The sequence below is a fragment of the Ictidomys tridecemlineatus genome, chromosome 11 (genome assembly GCF_052094955.1).
Source record: "Ictidomys tridecemlineatus isolate mIctTri1 chromosome 11, mIctTri1.hap1, whole genome shotgun sequence".
Lineage (NCBI taxonomy): Eukaryota > Metazoa > Chordata > Mammalia > Rodentia > Sciuridae > Ictidomys > Ictidomys tridecemlineatus.
This window is the reverse complement of record NC_135487.1, coordinates 15,926,412-15,948,761: the sequence shown is the minus strand read 5'-3', so window position 1 is coordinate 15,948,761 and position 22,350 is coordinate 15,926,412. Positions and strand designations below refer to the sequence as shown.

The 22,350-nt window shown below is 44.6% G+C and overlaps 1 protein-coding gene across 2 annotated transcripts; it reads left to right on the top strand.

Annotated features, from left to right (window-relative positions):
* Positions 1-5,064: 5,064 nt before the first annotated feature.
* On the top strand, positions 5,065-21,255 carry Fuca1 (alpha-L-fucosidase 1). 2 transcript variants are annotated; one of them, XM_078025597.1, is made up of 8 exons: positions 5,066-5,502; positions 7,328-7,462; positions 10,647-10,784; positions 13,351-13,456; positions 16,959-17,159; positions 18,929-19,116; positions 20,698-20,797; positions 21,015-21,255. In XM_078025597.1, the coding sequence occupies exons 1-8, from the start codon at positions 5,114-5,116 to the stop codon at positions 21,153-21,155; spliced, it is 1,398 nt and encodes a 465-aa protein (XP_077881723.1). In that variant the 5' UTR covers positions 5,066-5,113; the 3' UTR covers positions 21,156-21,255. The 2 variants fall into 2 exon arrangements, with proteins under 2 accessions (XP_077881724.1, XP_077881723.1); XM_078025598.1 differs by lacking the exon at positions 20,698-20,797 and having other exon boundaries at positions 5,065-5,502.
* Positions 21,256-22,350: the final 1,095 nt, after the last annotated feature.

The window sequence follows — 22,350 nt, the reverse complement described above, 5'->3', positions numbered from 1 at the left end:
TTACTCCAAAGCCTGCCTCCTTACACATGACCTTCTCAGCTTAGTTCAGTCCGATTTGTCTTGGCTACTGATCATTAGGCACGATGGTAGTTTTCTTTAACACCAGACCATTGCGACCCTAACTCAGCATTGTTTCTTAACATGTTTCATTCTGTACACCTGTATTAATTTCCTATAACAAATGTCCATGAACTGGGTGACTTTAAGAAACAGAAATTTATCTCCTCCCAATTCTGGAGGTCACAAGTCCAAAATCAGTAGGGCCATGATTCCTCCAGAATTGCAAGGGGAGGATTTTTCCTAGCCTCTTCTAACTTCCTTGGCTCCTAGTGTCTTTAAATTGTGGCAATCTCTGTCTGTTGTCTTCATATGATCTTTAAAAAAAAATTTTTTTAGTTGTTGATAGACCTTTATTTTATTTGTTTATATGCAGTGCTGAGAATCGAACTCAGTGCCTCACACACACCAGGCAAGTGCGCTACTGCTGAGCCTCAGCCCCAGCCCCATTCATATGGCCTTTTTATCCCTTGTCTCTTGGTGTCTAATCTAGCATGATAAGGTCACATCCACAGGCTCCATGTAGATGTGAAGTTTTGGGGAACACTATAAAATGTTCAACTCAGTACAACCACCAGGGACAAAGTCCACCCCTCTGGGCTGTGTTAATGACAATCACTAGCTTGTCTTCTCTGGAGCTGAGCTCTGTGCTTGCCTCTGTGTCCCCAGTGCTCAGGGAGAAGAGTCAGAGAGTCTTAAGGGACCTGGTCAACATCTGTAGAACTGCATTGTCTCTGAAAAGCTCCAACATGCATTCTGGAAAACCAAAATTTTATTTTCACTCACATTATGGCAAAGAAATGCCATGATTGTGTTTTTGCTGGTGCCAAAGACGGAGCCCATGGCCTTGTGCATGCTAGACAGGTGCGCTACCACTGAGCTGCATCCCCTGCAAATGACACAAAAATTTCAAGTGATTTCTTATGTTCCCTATTGTGGCATGTCTCTCTTTTTCATTGGTGGCTTTCCCCCCTCATTCAGCAAAGAAAATGACCAAGTACGTGACAGAAAGTGGCACTCAGTAAATTTTTTTTTTTGAGAGAGAGAATTTTAATATTTATATTTTAGTTTTCGGCGGACACAACATCTTTGTTTGTATGTGGTGCCGAGTGCCAGGCTGCACGCGTGCCATGTGAGCATGCTACCGCTTGAGCCACATCCCCAGCCCAGCACTCAGTAAATTTTTATTGAATGAATACAACTAGATTTTAGGAGTCCTTCAATCAAGCGCACTTCCACACCATTTTCTTCTTTCCTTTTTACCAAGTAGAGAAGCAGAGGTCGTGGGGGGAGAGAGACAGGAAAGAGGACCCTGGATATCCCTGAGAGTTGTCCTCTGTGCTTAGAGGAAGAAACAGAACCAGACAAGGGGACAAGTCTTGCCCAAGGAGACCAGCACAGTGCCCAGTGCAAGAATCCCAGGTTTTTGGTCATGCCCTTCTGCCCGCTGCCCCACTATGCCTCTCACCTGTCTCGGGTTGGCATTTTGGTTATGTGGGTAAGGACAAATGAAGGTCACGGTATTCCATTTTTTTCTCCCCCAAGGCAAGTTCTGTCTGTTCAAGGCCACAGGAAGGTGGGGGCTGTGGCTCAAGTGGTAGAGTGCTCGCCTGGCATGCGTGCGGCCCGGGTTCGATTCTCAGTGCTGCATAAAAATAAAATAAAGATATTGTGTCCACCTAAAACTAAAAACTAAATATTAAAAAACAAAAGGCCACAGGATGCTCTCATCACTAGATGTATGGGTTTTTTTTTTTTTTTTAAGGTAATTGTGCTTACTCTTGTGACAGAATTTCAACATAACCTTGCAGAGGAAGAACACAAAAAATAAAGAAAATACTACAGCCATTGTAGTTCTGTTTTGCTCCCCAAATAAGGAAGTGCTTGGTTCTGTCAACACTGGCTCTGGCCCCTCCTCCGCAGGGGGACAGAGGCACAGATTCTACTTCCGAGAAGATCTGCATCCTGGTCCCACTCTTTATTTATTTATTTATTTATTTATTTATTTTTAAAGAGAGGATGAGAGAGGGAGAGAGAGAGAATTTTTAATATTTATTTTTTAGTTCTCGGTGGACACAACATCTTTGTTTGTATGTGGTGCTGGGCCGCACGCATGCCAGGCGAGCGCGCTACCGCTTGAGCCACATCCTCAGCCTGGTGGTCCCACTCTTGATCCCAATGAGCTTCTGATCTTCTCCTCTCTGGGCCTCTGTTTCCCCCTCTGTAAAATGGGAAGAGTGTGGAAGGGATGATGGCGGGGATCTATAAACTCCCTTAAGGCCAGCTCCGGCTTGCTGCTGTTCTCCTGCTGATCGTGATGGGGGACTGACTGATGTTGTGGTGGGAATATGAGGTTAAAGGAATAAGTCTATGAAATGGGCCCGCTTCCCTGAGCCCACATGCTTTCTTTTCTAAAAAGCAATTTACCTACAGCCCAGCCTGGCTTAAGTTCACAGGAGACGTGGCAGTCCTCAGCAGATACTTGTTTCTTCTTAAAATGTGATTGTTTTATATTTTTTAGTTGTAAATGGACACAATACCTTCAGTTTTGCATTTATTTTTATGTGGTGCTGAGGATCAAACTCAGTTCCTCATATGTGTGAGGCAAGCTCTCTACCACTGAGCCCTAACCTCAGTCCCAGTAAACAATCTCTTATCTGCGGGAGAAATTCAGGTCTGAAATGAGAAGAATATGAGTTACCCTGCGGAAGGCTGAGGGCAGGTTTATGACTCTTACACAGACCAGATCCCAGAACTCAAGAAGAAAAGGACAATCCCTCCAAACCATAAAATCTGTAAGAACGCATTCCGGTTAGAACCAGTCGACATGGACCCAAGTGACCTAGAATTGTCACATGGTGGGGAACTTGAAAGTCTGATATCATCCTGCTGATAGTCAAAAGTCAAGGGGTGGACCTCAGTGCAACTCTCTAGAAACTTCCCTGGGGCCCCAATAAAACTGGATGGCAGGAGGGGCATGCCGTCCCTCTCCTCTCCGAGAGGACCCACTGTCTACCTTGAGAGTGTCCCCTTTCCCACTGTCTTATCTCTTCTCATAGAATCATGGGGTTACTATGAGCAACTTGTCTGAAATCTTTCTGGCCTGTTTATACAAGAATTGGGGTTCAAAGGAGGGCCTCTCTGCTGCCTCAGCTTCATGCAAGGCCCCAGCCCTATAACAATCTGGGGACTGATTTGCCACATGGGACCAGGGACTTCTGACTTCCACGTGGGATCATGTGACTTCTGACTGGCCTACTTCCCACCTGACTGAGCATGTGTAACGTGTGCCAACAGTAGAGGACCTAGGTGATCTCCCTGCCAGGCAAGGTTCCTACAGAGCCGCCCAGAGTCACTGTCTTGCCTCTCACTTTTCTGAACCTGGTTTTCTTCAGTGTAACTGATGGCAACCTGAACATGGGTCATGTTTGGTTTTGCTTTTGCAGTGCTGAGGGTTGAACCTAGGCTAGACAAGAACTCTATCACTGAGCTACAACCCAGCTGCGTTTTCATAGTTAGATCTGAACTCTTTGAAATGCCTCAGAATTCCCAAAGCAAGCTAATTCAACAGCAAAACGGTCACACCTGCTCCTTCTCCCTCAATGCCCACTCTTCTCCCTCCTCACCCCCTGATGAAGGTGTAGCAAGCAAGCTGTGGCATACAGAGACCAAACACATCTGTGTCTTTCCACAGTGGCAGAATTGTGGCAGTTTACCGAAAACCTGCGGGTCACCTGGTAGTCATAACCCAGACAAACACAGGTTCTTCTATTCCAGCCTTAATTTCTAGTATCTATAACACTCAAGTCACACATCACCGTATGTGTGTGTGTTCACAGAAAGGCTAAGAAAGGGTTAAAGCAACCACAGCAGTTCAGGAAGCTGGAGAGCAGACACAAAAGCAAACTGTCACTGTGGGTTGTCAGAGAAGATTATGAATCCGCAGAAGAACTCTTTCAGGGCACAGAGCTGTCAAAGCACAGGAACTTATTCTAGTCTAGGCAAAGATCCAGAGGGAAGGCAGTTTCAGGGTGTCATCTTGGAGTGTCAGTTTGAGGCAGTGCCTGGTCATCCCAGGGAGAAGAAACCCCATTCTGCTAAAGCCCAAAGACAGAGATTTGAATTTTTATCGCTGTGGCGATTTTCCTGGGCAAAGCTCTTGAGGAGTGACCACGTGACGGGGTCAGGGTGCTGCTCTGTCCAGTCTCCTGGTACTCCTCCTTTTGTGGACCTTGAGCGAGGTCACTGTTGCATTCAGTGGTCTGTTTTTTCCAATTCGAGTTGGGTATGCCCATGCATCCTTGTGCTTCTGATTAATTCACTGAGTCCACAGGTGGTCATTTTCTTTAGCACACTGATTTACCAGCACTCGCTCTTGGGTTGTGCTGGGATGACGGTGGTTGTTTACTTGTACAAACAAGGTGTAGAGTCGTTCCACCTCAGCACTTAGGAGTAGTTGATGGCAAACTACTGCTTTACAAAATGAGGTAACTCAGGTTTAGGCATAGCCTGAAAACTATGGAGAAACTCTGGACAGGGCAGAGCCTGCTCTCTGCATAATGCTTCTTTCTATCATCCCTCTACTTCGTTTTTTTCTGCCAGGGCTGTTTCAACACCTCTCCAATCTGGTATGTTCTCAAGGCTTCTCTTTGAAATACAGCTCAAAAGCCCCCTATGGTTCCCATTTGCCCACTAAACAGAACTCAAGATCGGACTCCCCTACCCTTGCCAGATTACCCGCAGCAAAGTGAATTACTCCCACTTTTCCCCTAAGCTTTCCCAAACTCCATGATTTAACCTCGCAGTGAAACCCCTGGGGGGAAAGCTGTCATTCTTCCATCAGCGGAGCGAGCTCAACACCTACCAGCTTGCGTCTTTCACCCTTTGACCGCCAGGGGGCGCTCGAGGAACGGGCGATCCGTGGAGGAAGCGGCTCAACAGCCCGTCTGGGTCGGCCCGCCCCTTTTCCTTTCCGAGCCAATCGTTAGTCAGAGGGGTGGGGCCGCTCGTCAGCTTCTGCGCGTTAAGCGGGGTCGGTAAGGGTGCACCAGCAGCGATGCCGGAGGTGGCGGAGAAGTGGCGGTTCCGTGTCGCCGCACTGCTGCTGCTGCCGCTGCTACTGCTCGAAGTGGCCAAGTCGTCGCGCTGGGGCAGTGCGCGTCGCTACACCCCCGACTGGCAGAGCCTGGACTCCCGGCCGCTGCCGGTCTGGTTCGATGAGGCCAAGTTCGGGGTGTTTGTGCACTGGGGCGTGTACTCGGTGCCGGCCTGGGGCAGCGAGTGGTTCTGGTGGCACTGGCAGGGTGAGGGACTGCCCCAGTACCGGCGCTTCATGAACGAGAACTACCCGCCCGGCTTCAGCTACCCCGAGTTCGGACCGCAGTTCACAGCGCGCTTCTTCCAACCGGAAAAGTGGGCCGACCTCTTTATGGCCTCGGGGGCCAAGTGAGTGCTGGGCTGACCCGGGCAGCAGGAGGTGGCGGGTCGGGCCGCCTGCCCAGGGCCTGCCTGACCTCAAGGTACCTCAGGTCTTGTGTTTTGGATGCAGGATTGAACGTGGCACACCTGATCCCAAGGAGAAGGTGCTTGTGGTTGAGGATTTAAAAATAAAAGATTTCAGGCCGGATGGTCTGGAAAGCTCTCGGTATCTACACCTGTATTATCCAAAGGGGGGTCGGTACCTAACGCCCCTTCCAGATCCGGAAGACAACTGGGATTCTAAATCAGTGGTCTGGATCAGGTCCTAGTTCCATTGTGAACTTCAGCCTCCCTGCAGCCTCCTTGGATGGTGACAGAAGGAAACTGCACGGGTTGGTTTAATGTTTCTAAGGTGGAAAGAGGGAAGGGAGTCTGCTGCCCAGCTCCTCAGCGTGTAGTGTATTTGGGATGCTGCATGGATTCTCCCTCTTCAGCTCTTCTCAGTACCTTGCTCATAGAAAATGCTCCAAATGGTCTGAATTGTGTTGAAAACCTGTTGGAGCTTGCGGTGGGCTGGTTCAGAGAATTGGAAGTTTGGAGAGCCCCTATGTGGGAAAGGGGTGGAGGATCCATTTCTTTGTTGAAGGCAGGGTCATCCTGAAGAAGTAAGCCTTGAGGGCCCCTGAGTGGACCCGGGCTAAGTCGGGAAGTGGCTTCCCTACCTTCTGGAAATAGTTTCTGCTTTTTGAGAGGGAAGTGGGTTGAATAGAGTAAGGCCAAAGCTGCGAGGTTCCTCTGTCCTGGCTTAGACCAATCTCCCCTCCTGAGTCATCTGCCATGCTTCAGTTTCTCTTTTGGTTTTCTTATACTAAAAGGAAATTACAATTGGCATTTAATGTTTCCAAATAAAGGTATGGGAATAAAAGGCTTTAAGCAGAGCCAGTGTAATCTGTCTTCTGGCAATGCTAGATACCCATAATTTACAACAACAACAATAAAGTTAACATCTGGAGACAGCCTCTTTCCAAACCCCCTAGGATAAGGTGAGTAGCTCAGAGACAGAGGAAGGGGACTAATGTCCTAGACTGCAAACCTTAGGACTACAGGGTAAACACTTTTTCCACTGCATCAGGGGTCTGCAAACTGGCCAGACGGAATGGTCCTTTGCCTATTTTTTGTTAAGGCCGAGAAAGTGAGAATGGTTTTCACATTTGCAAAGGACTGTAATAGAAGAAGAGAAGAATGTGGCTCATGAGCCTAAAACACTATCTGGCCTACAAAGTCCAGGAGTTCCAGTGATGCATCGTGTGATAGCATTATCTATTTTTCTGCCATAAAAGTAAATGAAATACTTAATCACTTGGTTGTTTCGATACTTGCCCCTTTTCCCTGGCCCTTTGGGTCTTTGTTACCTCTATACATAAGAGGTTCTATAGGCTTGCTAAAACATACAGCTTACATTTCTCCCATCTGCCATTGCCAATAGAGACCCTTCTCCTTTAGGGCAAAGGGTTAAATAAAGCTAATTGTTCATACCCAGAAGGGTTGAAGAATCTGAGAGCTGAGGTATACTTTTTTTTTTTTTTTTTCTTACTCCTCTCCTCCCTCTGGGCCTCCTCCTTGGCTGGAGACAAAGACTCTGATTTGTCAGCTGTGCTTCAGTCCTGGAATAATACCCAAGGGTGTTGTGACCGCAGCAACATCCGGGTATCACTAGTTTAGTCACCCATCCCAGTACGATTCCTGTGGTCAAGTTCTCCTGACCAGTTTAAAAGCCACAGGCAGGCTGGGCAAGTTCATGCTTGTGACCTGTTGGCCAATTCCTTTGCTCATTTGGTTTTGACATTCACAGGTATGTGGTCTTCACAACAAAACATCACGAAGGCTTCACAAACTGGCCAAGTCCTGTGTCTTGGAATTGGAACTCTAAGGACGTGGGGCCCCATCGTGATTTGGTTGGTGAGTTGGGAGCAGCTGTCCGGAGTAGGTGTGTGTCTATGGACAGCTACCCTGTTCATCTCTTTTCTTTCAGAGTTCTGTACCTAATATGCTCATGTGTATTCTAAGTTTGCACTTAACAAAGAGACTGAAGAGCTTCTAGCCTTTGAATTGCCAGTGTTTAAGTCTTAACAGTTTTCACATGGCCACAGTGACACCTTTGGAGAAGTTCATGGAGGCTTCTGGTTAGGTGAAGCACACCCAGCGTAGACTACAGTGCTCCATGTGCATCCTGCAGAGGATCCCTCCTGGGAAGCCTTCCAGTGCAGGGCATTTACCAATGCCTGGTGGAGACCAGGGACTGGGCCTCTCATCTCTGTGTCCTCCTTAGCCATCAGCATAGAGCTTTACGCAGGAAGGGTTTGGATGATGATAGGCCAGGTTGGGTGGCGAGGTTAGCTAAAGCTGCTAATTAATTTCCCTAATATTGCCACTTAATAAGAAGTGGCTTCCCAAGATCAAAGAGATAGGGAGTGGCAGAGGTGGAATTTGTTTTCTTGTTCTTGGGTGCTGGAGGTTGAACCCAGGGCCTCCTGTATGCTAAGCACGCAGTCTATCACTGAGATACACCCCCAGCCCCGGAGTGGGGATTGGAATCCAGATATTTGCACTTTGTATCCTACAGTCCTGTACAGAGGAAAGGTGGTTTTGTGCTGGGCTCAGCCTTAGCTGTGCTATGATTTGGCAATGTGGTGTCCTGTTTGAGGGGTAGGTTGGCTATTGTGTATAAAGCATAGTGTGATTTGAATACTCTTGAGCCTGTTCATTTATGCCCTGTTAGACAATCTCAAGGTACAGTTTTTGAGAGTTGAGCTGGACACCACAGGCTTGCAAAGCCTAAAACATTACTTAGACTTTAAGAGCAAGTTTGCCGATTCCTGTCAACTACTCATATTCAGTTCCTGATGCTATGCTTTTATCCTGATGTCAGTGTTGATTAGACCTTAAATATTGATTTGATATGAACTTTGGAGACCAGGATTTTTATCTTCTGTGTGCCATTGGTCCCAAGACACATGATGATATGCCTAACTTCAGTTCTTACCTGTGCATTACAGTCTTAACCTTTCTTCTCATTTGCAGCATGATGTTTTTGTAACACTACTTTTTTTTTTTTTTTGTACTGGGGATTAAACCCAGGGCACTGAGCTACATTCCAGTCTTTTTATTTTTTGAGACAGGCTTTTGCTATACTTAGGGTCTTAGGCTAAGACCTTAGGTCTATACTTAGGCTAAGTTGCCGAGGCTGGCTTTGAACTTGGAATCCTCCTGCCTCAACCTCCCAAGTTCCTCGCACCATGATGGAACCATTCTTTTTTTTTTAATTGACCCATAATGTGCATCTTTATGGGTTTAAGTGTGATAATTTGATGCATGTGTACAGTGTGTCATGATCACATCAGGGTAACTAGCAATCCCATCTCCTTAAATGTCTACCATTTCTTTGTGTTGGGAGCGTCACACTCCTCTCTTCTAGCTCTTTATAAAATATGTAATAAACTATTGTGAACCGCAGGCATCTTCTGTGCTGGGGAACACCAGAACTTCCTCCTCTTTATTAGCTAGATGTTGTACCTGTTACCCAGCCCCTCTTTTTCTCCCATCCCCATCCTTCCTAGCTTAGTACCCTCTCTTTCCTCTCTGCTATGAAACTCACTATTCATAAACCAAACCAAGCTTCATTCAGTGTGGGGTGAAGCTCAGTAGAGCACTTGCCTAGCCTGTGTGAGGCTCTGGGTTCCATCCCTAGCACTGACCAAAAAATATATAAATATATAACCAGAGATATGAAAAATTGGGCTCTATATTCGTAATATGAATTATAATGCATTCTGCTGTCATATATGACAAATTAGAAAAAAAATTAAAAATATTTCTTATATATGGAAACAGATTATTCTAACCATATTTTATTTTGGGTATGTTAAGAACTATTAGTAAATCGTAGATAAATAGAATAATAAACCTACATTCATACATTTCAACTACGTAGAAAATGTTACAAATGATTATTTCAGAGTGATAGTATTTGGGGAATTTTATTCTATATGCTTTTCACTATTTTCCAATTTCTCTACAATATAGATATTTATGATTAATGATGAAAACTTTTTTTTTTAATTGAACCCTGGGGTACTTAACCACTGAGCCACATCCCCAGCTCTCTCTTTTTTTTTTTTTAATTTTTGAGATAGGGTCTCGCTAAGTTTCTTAGGGCCTTGCTAAGTTGCTGAGGCTGACTTTGAACTTGCAATCCTGCCTCAGTCTCCTGAGCTTCTGGGATTACAGGTATGTGCCAGTGCGCATGGCTTGAAAACATTTTTTTTTTAAAGGAATATATGTTACTGAAATAATTGTCATAAAAATAGTTTAAATGACTTTTGATTGGGTGTGTGTGGTGCTGGGGATTGAACCCAGGACATTGAACTTTCTAAGCAAGTGCTTTACCACTGAGCTACATCCCCAGCCTTAAGTGATATTTTGGTGTTAAGGTATCTATGTGTAAAAGTAGTTATGTTTATTATCAAAACAGTACATGGGGCTGGGGTTGTGGCTCAGTGGTAGAATGCTTGCTTAGCACATGTGAGGCACTGGGTTCAATCTTCAGCACCACATAAAAATAAATAGGTAAAATAAAGGTATTGTGTCCAACTACAATATCTGCAACAACAACAAAAGAAATTAAAAAAAAAAAAAAGTACATGAGCTTCTGGGTTTGGTCCTTAGCATCCCCAAATGCACACTTGCACGTGCACACACACACACACACACACACACACACACACCCCAATATTTTTGCTTAAGTAGATGAGGAGAAATAATCTAAGGGCTGGGGATGTAGCCCAGTGCTAGAACACTTGCCTACCCTGTGTGAGGCCCTGGGTTTGATCTCAGCCCTACAAGAAAGAAAGAGTGGGAGGGAAAGGGAAGAGAGAATTGAAGTAAATGGGTTTGGGTCTCTCTCTTGCATGCCCTTAAGAGTGGATTTCTCTGGGGCTGGGGCTGGGGCTGGGGCTCAATGGTGGAGCGCTTGCCTAACATGTGTGAGGCACTGGGTTTGGTTCTCAGCACCACATATAAATAAATAAAGGTCCATTGACAACTAAAAAAATGTAAAGACAAATTATTTGTCCTTTGCTTAATGACGGTTTCCATCTGCCTTTCTGTTTAAGGAACCTGCGCTACGGCCTCTACCACTCACTCTTAGAGTGGTTCCATCCACTCTACCAACTGGATAAGAAAAATGGCTTCAAAACTCAGAATTTTGTCAATGTAAAAACAGCTCCAGAGCTGTACCACCTTGTTAACAGGTATGTTAACATACAGAAACAGAAATGTTTTCGGCCTTGTGACTTTATCAATGAAATCAGAGCTCCTGTAGGAGGCTGTTAGAGGAGGAGGGACCAGGCCCAGTGGCCTCTCAGAGGGCTGAGGCAGGAGGATCACAAGTTGGAGGTGAGCCTCAATAACTTAGTGAGACCCTGCTTCTCAGGGCTGAGGATGTCGCTTAGTTTTAGAGCCCTCCCAGGTTCAGTCCCCAGTACTGCAAACATTTTTTAGAAAGGAGGAATGAGGGCAGGTATGAAAAAAATCTAGAAAATTTCAAACAGTAAAAGTGGTGGCTATGGTTGTATTATTAGGGCAAAATACACTTTTCTTCCTACTTTTTGAAACTTCTGTAATGTGATTATATTGTCTTTATAAATTGAAACAATCTCCCAAAATCCAGAGTGGGAGTAAGTCAGGACTTCTCTTTCCTCCTTGCTTTCCATTTTCATTACATTAAGGACCTTGGAGAGGGGGTGAGTGGTCTAACAAATTGGGTATTATTGTCCTTTAGAAGCCTTCAACAGGTCACCCTGCTGGGTCTCAGATTCTCAGTAAGGTAGTGATAATAATTCCTTCTATGTAGGACTTAAGAATAATACATTGAATACATCCGTCACTGTGCCTGGGACTGAGTAAAGGTTACTGAGCTCATCATTCTTTGTGCTGGGTGTAGTGACACGTACCTGTAATCCCAGCGATTTGGGAAGTGTAGACAAGAGGATCACAAGTTCAAGACCAGTTTCAGCAACTTAGCAAAGTCCTGTCTCATAAATAAAATAAGTAAAAAGGGGCTGGGAGTATAACTCCATGGTTAAGCACCCCTGAGTTCAATCCCCAGTACCCAAAAAAGAGAAAAGAAGAGAAAAAGGGCTGGGGGTTTAGCTCAGTGGTGGAGTGTTCTTGGTTTCAATCCCTAGTGCCACAAATACAAAAAAAATTAAAAGTTGGGGCTATAACTCTGTATAGAGTTCTTGCCTTGTATGTGCAAGGCCTTGGCTTCAGTCTGCAGAACTGCAAATGAGAAAGAGAGAGAGAGAGGGAGAGAGAGGCCCCTTCCACTTCAGAATTTGCCACTAGTCTTCACCGTGTTTATCCCCAGTTGCCCTTATTGTACCTGGGGCCATCATACCAGATGGTAGACCCTTGAACTTAAGGGGCAGCCCACTCTGTCTGAACTCTATTTCAGAACCATGACAATAACAACATGTCTTGGGTCTGATTCTACCCTGAGAACTTCTCTAAGGAAACAGTATCATTGTAGGAGGCCTAGAGAGGGCCTGTCCAGAGACAGATCTGGACATTACTAATCTTGTATGGCCTTGAATAAACTATGCAATTTTTCTAGAACTCAGATTTTTTATCTGTGAAATGGAGTTAATACACCACAGAGTCATGAGAACTAATAGAATTAGTGAGTATAAGCTGCCTAGTACAATTTTTTTTTTTTTTTTTTTGTACTGGGGATCGAACCCAGGGACACTATCATTGAGCTACATCCTTAGCCCTTTGTATTTTTTACTTTAAGACAGGGTCTCACTAAGGTGCTGAGGTTGGCCTCAAATTTTCAGTCCTCCTACCTCAGCCTCCAGAGTCGCTGGAATTACAGGTGTGCACCACCACACCCTTCTCTCAATACATCTTTTTTGGGGGTGGTTCTGGGAATTGGACTCAGGGGCACTCAACCACTGAGCCACATCCCCAGCCCTGCTTTGTATTTTATTCAGAGATAGGATCTCACTGAGTTTCAGTGCCTCGCTGTTGCTGAGGCTGGCTTTGAACCATGATCCTCTTGTCTGAGCCTCCTGAGTACTGCTGGGACTACAGGTGTGTGCCACCGTGCCTGGCTTCTCAATACATGTACCACTCTTTTTTTTTTTTTTTTTTTTTTTGGTACCGAGGATTGAACTCAGGGGCACTCAACCACTCAGCCACATCTCTGGACATTTTTGTATTTTATTTAAACTCTTTTTTTTTTTTTTAAGAGAGAGAGAGAGAATTTTAATATTTATTTTTTAGTTATCGGCAGACACAACATCTTTGTATGTGGTGCTGAGGATCGAACCTGGGCTGCACACATGCCAGGCAAGTGCGCTACCGCTTGAGCCACATCCCCAGCCCTTTTGTATTTTATTTAGAGACTGGGTCTTGCTGAATTGCTCAGGGCCTAGCTAAGTTGCTGAGGCTGCTTTGAACTCACAATCCTCCTGCCTCAGCCTCCCAAAAGGCTAGGATTACAGGTGTGTGCCACTGCACCCAGCTGGAGCACCACTGTTAATTTGTTTTAGTTGCTGGAAGGAAACCAGATGGCATATTGCAACTCCTTTTTCTAGAAAAAGTTTGGGAGGAGACATACCAGAGAGCTCTTTGTTTTAATCAGTGGTTATGATGACAAACTGATGTGTGGTCGCTGTCTCTTTAGTTTTCTACATCATCCACACAGCAGCACTTATATGGTACTTTCAGACTTTTAAAATATTTGTAACAAAGGTCAGTCCACAAGATGGATGCACTCAGACAGTAACCTCTTCTTGATCACATGTCTTCCAGCTACAAGCCTGACATCATCTGGTCAGATGGGGAGTGGGAGTCTCCCGATACTTACTGGAACGCCACCGGATTTCTTTCTTGGCTCTACAATGATAGCCCCATCAAGGTAGGTGATTGCAGGACTTATTTATCTGTTAGGATAAAAGAAAACACTAACAGGAGCACTAACAGGAACAGCAGCAGCAACGGCGAAGAGCTATACTGGCAGGGCTGGGCGCCTTACAGCTGTGAAACCTTCCTCCTTTACCCTCAAGTCCTGGAGAACAAGCTGCCCTCTTCTCCTTGCATTCTTGGTTTTAATAACGTAGGTTTAAGTGGCATTTAATTCAGGTAGAATGGAAATAGCATATAGAGTTCTCAGGCCACTTACAGAGAAAAATAAACTTATCAAACAAATATTATAAATGAGAACAACCCAAAATTAATATGTAACAAAAATTAAGCGATGAGAATAAAATGTGCATGTCTGTGGTCCCACCCACCCTACATCAGTTATGTAGTTTAATTCTCTAGGGGCAAGGTCCTTTCCCTCGTATTCAAACTTTGGTGGGTATACTGGCTACCCTGACTCGCTCCCCACAATCAACACTATTAGCCAGTGCATGATGGCTGCTCATTTATGGTTTATGTTGTGGTGCTTTTACAAAGCAGCAGAAATCTCAATGTTGATCATAGAAAATTCAATATTTCATATTCTAGATTTGTTGTAGATTTTTTAAAAAAAATTTGAAATCTGAAACCAGTTTTGGGAATGTGACTAAGTGGTAAAGAGCTAGCCTAGCATGTTTGAGGCCCTGAGTTCAATTCCCAGCAACCACTGCAAAAACAAAAACAAAAAACCAGCTTGGGGGCTTGGTTGTAGCTCAGTTGTAGCTGTAGTGAGTGCTTAGAATACACCAAGCCCTGGATTCAATTCCCAGCACCAAAAAATAAAAATTAAAGTTGAGTTAAAATTCGTTAGTAGATTCATAAGCCTCTAAGGATCTTGTTGGGTAGCTATTACTAAACTTAGAATATGGGCACAAAGAAAAAGAAGAAAGAGACCCTGTGTGGTGAACAGAGAGATTACAAATGGTTTCCAGGGGGAATGTAGGGATTCCTAGGTGTGCAGTTCAACCCTAGGTAATTAACATAATTAACTGACATGATGTCATAATTGTCCACATACCTGTCTCCTGTAAGTCTCTGCTTAATCTTTAAGGGCAACAACTGTATTTTAGTCACCTTAGATACCCCAGGACCTGCCACAGTTTGAGCCTTATACTAGTTGCTGAGTAAATAGTTAATGAGTGGATGGCTGCTGAACCAAGAATGGAGATGGTTTAAACCTCAGGTGTCTTTTCTTTTTTTTTCCTTTTTTTAAATTTTTCCTTCCAGGGTCCTGGGGATGGAACCCAGGGGCACTCTACCATTAAGCTATATCACCAGCCCTTTTTATTTTTATTTTCTTTTTAAGTTGCCCAGGCTGGCCTTGAACTTGGGACCCTCCTGCCTCAGCCTCCCAAGTAGCTGGGTTTATAAGTGTGTACTACCATGCCCAGCCAACACCCCATTTTTCTCTGAAGTGGATTTTACATACACATTCAAGGTGTATACCCAAGAAGCCAGGTCATTTGCTATGTGGGGTTACTGTCAAGTTTCTGCAGTTCAGGAGCACAACAAAAAGAAAAAAGATTAAGCAAAGATGTAGGATTAGAAAAGGGAAGAAATATCAACTCAGGGCTGTTTAAAAAAAAACCATTGAGCCAGGCACAGTGGCACACGCCTATAATCCCAGCAGCTCAGGAGGATTGAAAGTTTGAGCAATTCAGCAATTCAGCAAAGCCCTAAGCAATTTAGCAGGATCCTGTCTCAAAATTAAAAAAAAAAAAAAAAAAAAAACTTAAAAGAAGGGCTGGGGACATGGCTCAGTGGTTAAACACCCCTGAGTTTAATTCCTAATACAAAAAAAAAAAAAAAGCATATCAAGACTCTGGGGTGCAGCTCAGTGGTAGAGCACTTGCCTGACATGTACAAGGTCCTGGGTTTGATCCTCAGCAGTGCTGGGAGAAACAACAACAACAACACAGTCAGGGGGACAGTCTTTTGGGCTGTCATAGCAACTCCATAGCAAACAGAACGTTTGGCGTGGACGTGTCTCTACCTATTTATACACCAGCTTTGCAGATACATGGGACTGTAGATGGCTCCCTACTTCCTCAAGGATTGATGAGGAGCCAGCTTTATGGCACACGGAATGTGGAGCCCTGGAGTTTCAGAATTGACGGTTTCTGCTCTCAAGGAACTGCAGTCTGAAGAGAGTGAGAGGATGCATTGTAGGGTGATCAGGAAGACAACAGAGGTGTGTCCTAAGTCCCCACAATCCGCCAGAAGCGTGGGGTACCCAGTTAGACTGTGAGTATGAAGAAGTTCAAGGCTGTGTCTGTCCTTGAAGGACCGAGTATACAGACAGGGGTGCAGATCCTCTCAGGCTGAGAGGTAAAGGAGGCAGGAATGAGGACTTCCTGAGCAGCCATTCTGTGCCAGGGCCATGATGCTATCATTTTTATCCTTTTGAAAGTCCCCAGGAGGTAGGTAATTTTCCTTTGGTTGGTTTGTAGTTAGTTGAGTTTTGTTTTTTGAACATTTTGTTTTTTGAACATTTCGTTCATTTGTTTTTACCGATAACTAGACTTACAAGGTAAAATCACCTGCCTGAGTTCCTCTGACTCACAGGTGGGACCCTCAGAGCCCCTGGTGAACCCACCCTTTGAGTTTTGGATTTTGTTGTTGTTGGTTTTTTTCTTGACCCTTTCAATTCTGATGATGTCCGGATATTAATAATTGAGCATAGGACCTTGAATCAAATTAGCTACAAATAACAAATGTTTTCTTTTGCTTTGGTCCTCAACTAGCTTCATAGGAAGAATGTCCATAGTAATGTGAATGGCCTTAAATCAGGCAAGAAAGTAGAATTTTGTTTTTATTGAATGTCCTTCTGCCAATAGAGCTGATAGTGTTATTAAAATACACTGCTATATATTAAATGTCACAGTAAGATAGTCTGTGTAGTGATTTCTCTTAATCAGCTAAATCTTAAAAGAAGAAAATGATTATTTGCTGGCTTTAGGGTTGTGAAATAGTAGGTGACCTGAGCTGGACTCAGATGCCTAATTCCTTGTCCCAGCTTTAGAAATTGCCCAGGGACAAGACCTCAGATGAGTCTTTCCTCTATATTCTTCCTCTTGTGAAAGTGGCTGGTCCTCAAAGCAGCCTCTCCTGGCTCTGCTGTCTATCATATGTCTCTGGACAGGGTCTCATCCTCAGCCTCCGGTGACATTTGGGGCTGACTGTTCCTTTGTTTGGGGGGCTATCCTGTGCCCTATAGGGTATGTCACAGCATCCTAGGCCTCTGCCCACCAGAAGGCAGCAGCACCACCCCAGGTGGGACAACCAAGAATGTCTCTGATCTTTCCCAGATGCCCCGCCAGGACAGATCTGTCCGTATTTGAGACCCTCTGCTTTAGGTTCACTGTGCCTACTTCCAAGTAGACTCTTCTCCTATCAAACTGCGTCTTGCGGAGGAACCAGGTGGTGTTACTCCAATGACGCAGCCCTTCCTCCTTCAGGCTAAGGTGGTGGTAAATGACCGATGGGGTAGGAACACGTCCTGTCACCATGGAGGGTTCTACAACTGTCAAGATAAATTCCGGCCCCAGAGCTTGCTGGACCACAAATGGGAGATGTGCACCAGCATCGACAAGAACTCCTGGGGCTATCGTCGGGACATGATCATGGCGGATATCTTGAGTGAATCTGAAATCATATGGGTAAGTGCCCTCCAAGTTATTTTTTAACTATTTTCCTCAAGTGGGATAGAAGCATCTGGATAGAAGGGCAGGTTGATAGAACCCTCTAGAGCTACTGAACCCAGGAACAGAGACCTGTCCTAAGGAAATAATTGCAAATACCGAAGAAAGTTTTACATATAGAAATGTGCTCCCAGGATTATTTTTACTTAGTCATATGGGTGGTTTCAATTTCTTGCAGCCATAAAGAGATAATTAAGTAAATTTGAGAATTTTTTAAACCAGTAAAATGTTAAACGGCTATTGCTCAGTTACTGAATGAAAAAATATCATGTATTGTAGCTGTACAGAAGGAACCACATGGGAGCTGGGTGCAGTAGCTCATGCCTGTAATCCCAGATACTCAGGAGGCTGAGGCAGGAGGTTTGCAAGTTTAAGGCCAATGTGGGCAACTTAATGAGACCCTGTCTCAAAATTAAAAGAGAGTAGAGTGCCCTTGGACTCAATCCCCAGTACCACAATCAATCAACCAATCAATAAAAATAGATGAAGCCAGGTGTGGTGTTGCACACCTATAATCCCAGCAACTTGGGGCTGCAAGTTTAAGGCCAGCTTCAGCAATCTAGCAAGACCCTATCTCAAAAAGTGCTAGTGGGGGCTGGGGCTGTAGCTCAGTGGCAGAGCGCTTGCCTCGCACCTGTGATGCACTGGGTTCCATCCTCAGCACCACATAAAAATAAACAAATAAAATAAAGGCATGCTGACCATCTACAACTACAAAATGAAAAAAAAAATTTAAATGTGATAGGGATGTGATTCAGTGGTTAAGAAACTTTAGGTTCAATTCCCAGTACCAAAAAATAGAAAAGTCTAAAAATAAAGATAAGATTAACTGCACAGGAAAAAGACTGAAAGGAGCTAGCCTAGGTAAGTGGTGTGGAGTCTTTGGAGGGCTGTAATGGATTCTCCTTTTTTTTTGGTATTAGAGATTGAACTCAGGGTCACTTAACCACTGAGCCACATTCCCAGCCCTATTTTGTCTTTTATTTAGAGACAGTATCCCACTGAGTTGCTTAATGCCTTGATATTGCTGAGGCTGGCTTTGAACTCTTACCTCAGCCTCCTGAGCCACAGGGATGACAGGTGTGCGCTACCACGCCTGGCTGGATTCTCCTTTTTAAAATATTGTGTATCCAACCCAAGTCTTTCTGTAACCTTGAAGGGCACTTGCTTGAGGTCAGAGTGAATACACACACAGGCCCCAGTGCAGGAGCCTCGCGGACTACCTCTCTTTACAGCAGTCCTCCCAAAGGGGTACCCTCTGGCCCACATGATGAACATCCTGAAGTCCCTTGCATGTCTCTTAGCCCAGTGTCCACAGCAGCCATTCAGAATCTCTCCTGTCTGACCCCTGTATTCCCTGTCAGTCTGTCTGTCTTTCCACACTCCTGTGGATCGGGCCACTGCAGAGTGTTCTCCTCTCCTGCCCCACTCTCTCCTTGTGCTACTAGACCCAACCCTTCCCGCTGTGCCCGGCACCATGAGAGCGCAGTCTCACGGGAAGAGCCTGTGACCTCGCCCTTGAATTCAGTTAACATGTTCTCCATGTTACAGCAGGATCTTTGTTTTCTCATGTGAGCCCGTCCTGCTTCTATAACAACAAAAATATGAATGATTTTTAAATGTTCAGGGATATTTGCAAGGCAGGAAGGAGGTGCCCTCGCGTCTTCTTCTCTGGCTCGGTGTGTATTCTAAGCATTAAGCCAGGGTTTCATCATGTCCTTCTTTAGGAACTGGTTCAGACTGTGAGTTTGGGAGGCAACTATCTTCTCAACATCGCACCAACCAAAGATGGATTGATCGACCCCATCTTCCAAGAAAGGCTCCTTTCTGTTGGCAGGTGGATGAATGTCAACGGGGAGGCCATCTATTCCTCCAAACCTTGGCGGGTGCAATTCGAAAAGAACGCCTCTGTGTGGTAAGTCTCATCTTGTGCTGCGCACAGGAACAGGCTGTGGCCCAGTCCACGGTGACCTGCCAGGCTAGAAGTGGTCGTGAGGAAACCAGCGGCTCCTGAGTACAGTACACTCTGTGACCCAGTTGGGTTATGTCTTAGTACCCCAGGATGGCAGGCTGGGGAGGCAGGTGGGGTCTGGCAGACAGGAAGGAGCCACAGTGCATTGGTCAGTTTGGTTGTGATTCTCGCCCTGTGTGTTAGTCAGCTTTTTGTCGCTGTGACCAGAATACCTGACAGTAACAACTTAGAGAAGGAAAAGTGTAGTTTGGCTCATGGTTTCAGAGTTTCAGTCCAGACCCCAAAGACGTGCCCCCAGGGACCTGTAGTTACCACCAGTAGTCCATCGCGTTACTAATCCAGCAAATGGAGCACTCCACTGATTGGGTCACAGCTCTCATAATCTAATCATTCCACTGCTAAACATTCTTGTATTAACACAGGTTTTGGGGGACATCACATGTCCATATCAGAAGACCCTGCCTTCTAAAATCGAACTAGTTGATGCTCATAGAACACCTGCATGCACAGGGCTCCATTCTAAATTGTTTCCATGCATACTTGGACTTCAGAAGCTAGTGATTTGATCTTAGCCTTGGTGTTTTCAACTGCAAAAGGGAGTGATGATACTTACCTTTGTAGAGTTGTTTGAAGACTAGCTGGGTGTAAAGGAGCACACCTGTAATCCCAGAGATTCAGAGGCTGAGGCAGTAGGATTGCAAGTTCGAGGCCAGCCTCAGCAACTTAACAAGGCCCTCAACAACTTAGTGAGACCCTGTCTCAAAGGAAAAAATAAAAAGGGCTGGGAATGTGATTCAGTGGTAAAGCACCCCTGGATTCAATCCTTAGTACCAAAAAAAAAAATTATTTTTAAGACTAAATGAGCTAATATGTATAAAGCACCCAGCAAACTATAAGTGTTCAAAAAAACATAACCTCTGATGCGTACCAAAGAGCCAAAGAGCTTGGGTCTTCAGGTCAGGGGAAACACACTGTTCCTTCTGTTTGGTTGAGTTTTTCTATTTAGTGATTTTCACCCTCTTCCCTAAACATATTGAAATCTCAGGACAACAAACTCATCTTCATTGCAAACCTTGCCCTTGCTCTATTCCCTATTTTCTCATGAATTTGGAGTTGAAAAAAAAAGATTTGAAAATAAATGGCTTCAATGTAAAACCACTAGTGTAAGAGATCAATAAAAATAAAATTCAAGGGCTGGGGTTGTGGCTTAGTGGTAGAGCGCTCGCCTAGCATGCATGAGGCACTGGGTTCGATCCTCAGCACTACATAAAAAATAAAATAAAGATATTGTGTCCACTTAAAACTAATATATATACAATCTAGTAGAGGGGGGAAAAGATAATCAAAAGAGTTTTATAGACTGCTGCCTTCCTGCAGCCCTTAATTTGTTTTGCATTATTGGTGCTTCTTAGAAGAAGTGAGAGTCAAGGTCTTGGATCTGGTAAGCAGTTGAAAGCAGAATTCATAAGATTATCCAGGTGATAAAACAGGTATCTTTGACAATGATATCTCTTTTCGTCCCAGGTATACCTCACAAGAATTAGCTGTTTATGCCATTTTTTTACGTTGGCCAGAAAATGGAATCTTAAACATCGTATCCCCCGTAACTACACCAAATACAAAAGTAAGAGCCCACTCAGTCCTTTCTAAGATGTACCTTTTTCTAAAGGAACCGGCAGGCCTTTTCTCCACCTCCTGTATTCTCCAGGTTCCTCCTGTATCCATGCCCGTCAGAGGTCTTCCCTGCCCCGAGCCAGCATGGCACTGCCAGCCACACTCAGGCCATAGTCTGTGCGGGCAAGGGCATCACTGGGTTTCCCATTCCCTTTTGCTTCCTGCAGATATCAATGCTCGGAATCCAGGGGGATCTGAAATGGGTCGAACGCCAGGACGAAGGTCTCCTCATCTCTCTGCCCCTGTTGCTGCCCTCTGCTCTCCCAATGGCGTCTGCTTGGACTATAAAGCTGGTAGGAGTGGAATGACAGCAGGAGTTCAAGAGGCCGGGGACTCTGCCTGCTGTGTGCTGCTTTGATTTTTTTTAATAGTACCATCATTATAATAAAGTAATTTCTTCCCTATCCAGAGATGGCTTTTCCAGAATGTTCTAATCCAGGAAACTGATCACATTACACTGGTGATTAATGGATCAGAGATCCATTGCTAACATTTCGCTCTCTGGTCAGCAAAAGCAGGGACTGGACAGTTAAATCAAGATCACCCATTCCTATATTTGGGGATTATCTACAATGGAAATTTCCTTCCATTCTTGGTTTAACCTTCCACTTACTCAGAATTTTACATAGAGAATAAGCTAAGCCACTTGCTGCCTGTGGGAGGAGGCGGGCAGGGTTTGGCAAGCTCAACCACCTGGTCTTTGGCCAGCATCAGGTGTCACCAAACTGTTTCCCAAAAGGACAGGAGAGAAAGGAAAGACTTGCCAGGCTGCTGGTGGTCGACTCTCCAGACATTTCTGAGCAAACCAAGGGCTCTGAAGTCGAGTATGCTTACAGTGGTACCATTAAGAGAAAGAATGTGATTCTGCCCTGCTTTTTTAAATATGATCAAATAAATTTATAAGTCAAATCATTTTTACCAAAAACCATGTTGTAGCTTTCTTTCCCTTGTTTCAATTTGGAGTGCTGATAGCTTTATGAACAGTTTCTGGTTGGTTGGTTGATTTTAAAGAAAGAAAAACTTGTCAGGCCTCCTAAATGCAGAAGAAAGAATGCAACCCTGTGGTTTTGCATCCTGCTGCTAGCTTTTGGTATCTTTCTTCTGAGTGATTACCAGTTCAGCTTCTTGCATTACTATTTATCTAGTCAATCTTTCTATTTTTTGGTACCAGGGATTGAACCCAGGGGCAGTTATCCACTGAACCACATCCCCAGCTCTCCCCACCTACCCTTTTTTGAGGCAGTCTTACTAAGTAGCTTAGGGCCTCCCTAAGTTGCTGAGGCTGGCTTTGAACTTGCAATCCTCCTGCCTCAGCCTCCTGAGCCACTGGAATAACAGGCAGGCACCACTGCACCCAGTTTCTATTTCTTTTTTATTTAAGATATCTTTAGAAATCTTTACCCAACAGTTAAAGAATATTTTTCTCAAAATAAAGATCTATAGACAACTAAGAAAATATTTTAAAAATTTATTTTTAAATTAAAAGAATCTAAAATACCAAAA

Coding starts and splice junctions, on each gene's coding strand:
- Fuca1 (XM_078025597.1), top strand. CDS start 5,114: ATGCCGGAGGTGGCGGAGAAGTGGCGGTTCCGTGTCGCCGCACTGCTG. Junction 7,463..10,646: donor GGAGCAGCTGTCCGGAGTAG/GTGTGTGTCTAT, acceptor TTTCTGTTTAAG/GAACCTGCGCTACGGCCTCT. Junction 19,117..20,697: donor GAAAAGAACGCCTCTGTGTG/GTAAGTCTCATC, acceptor TTTTCGTCCCAG/GTATACCTCACAAGAATTAG.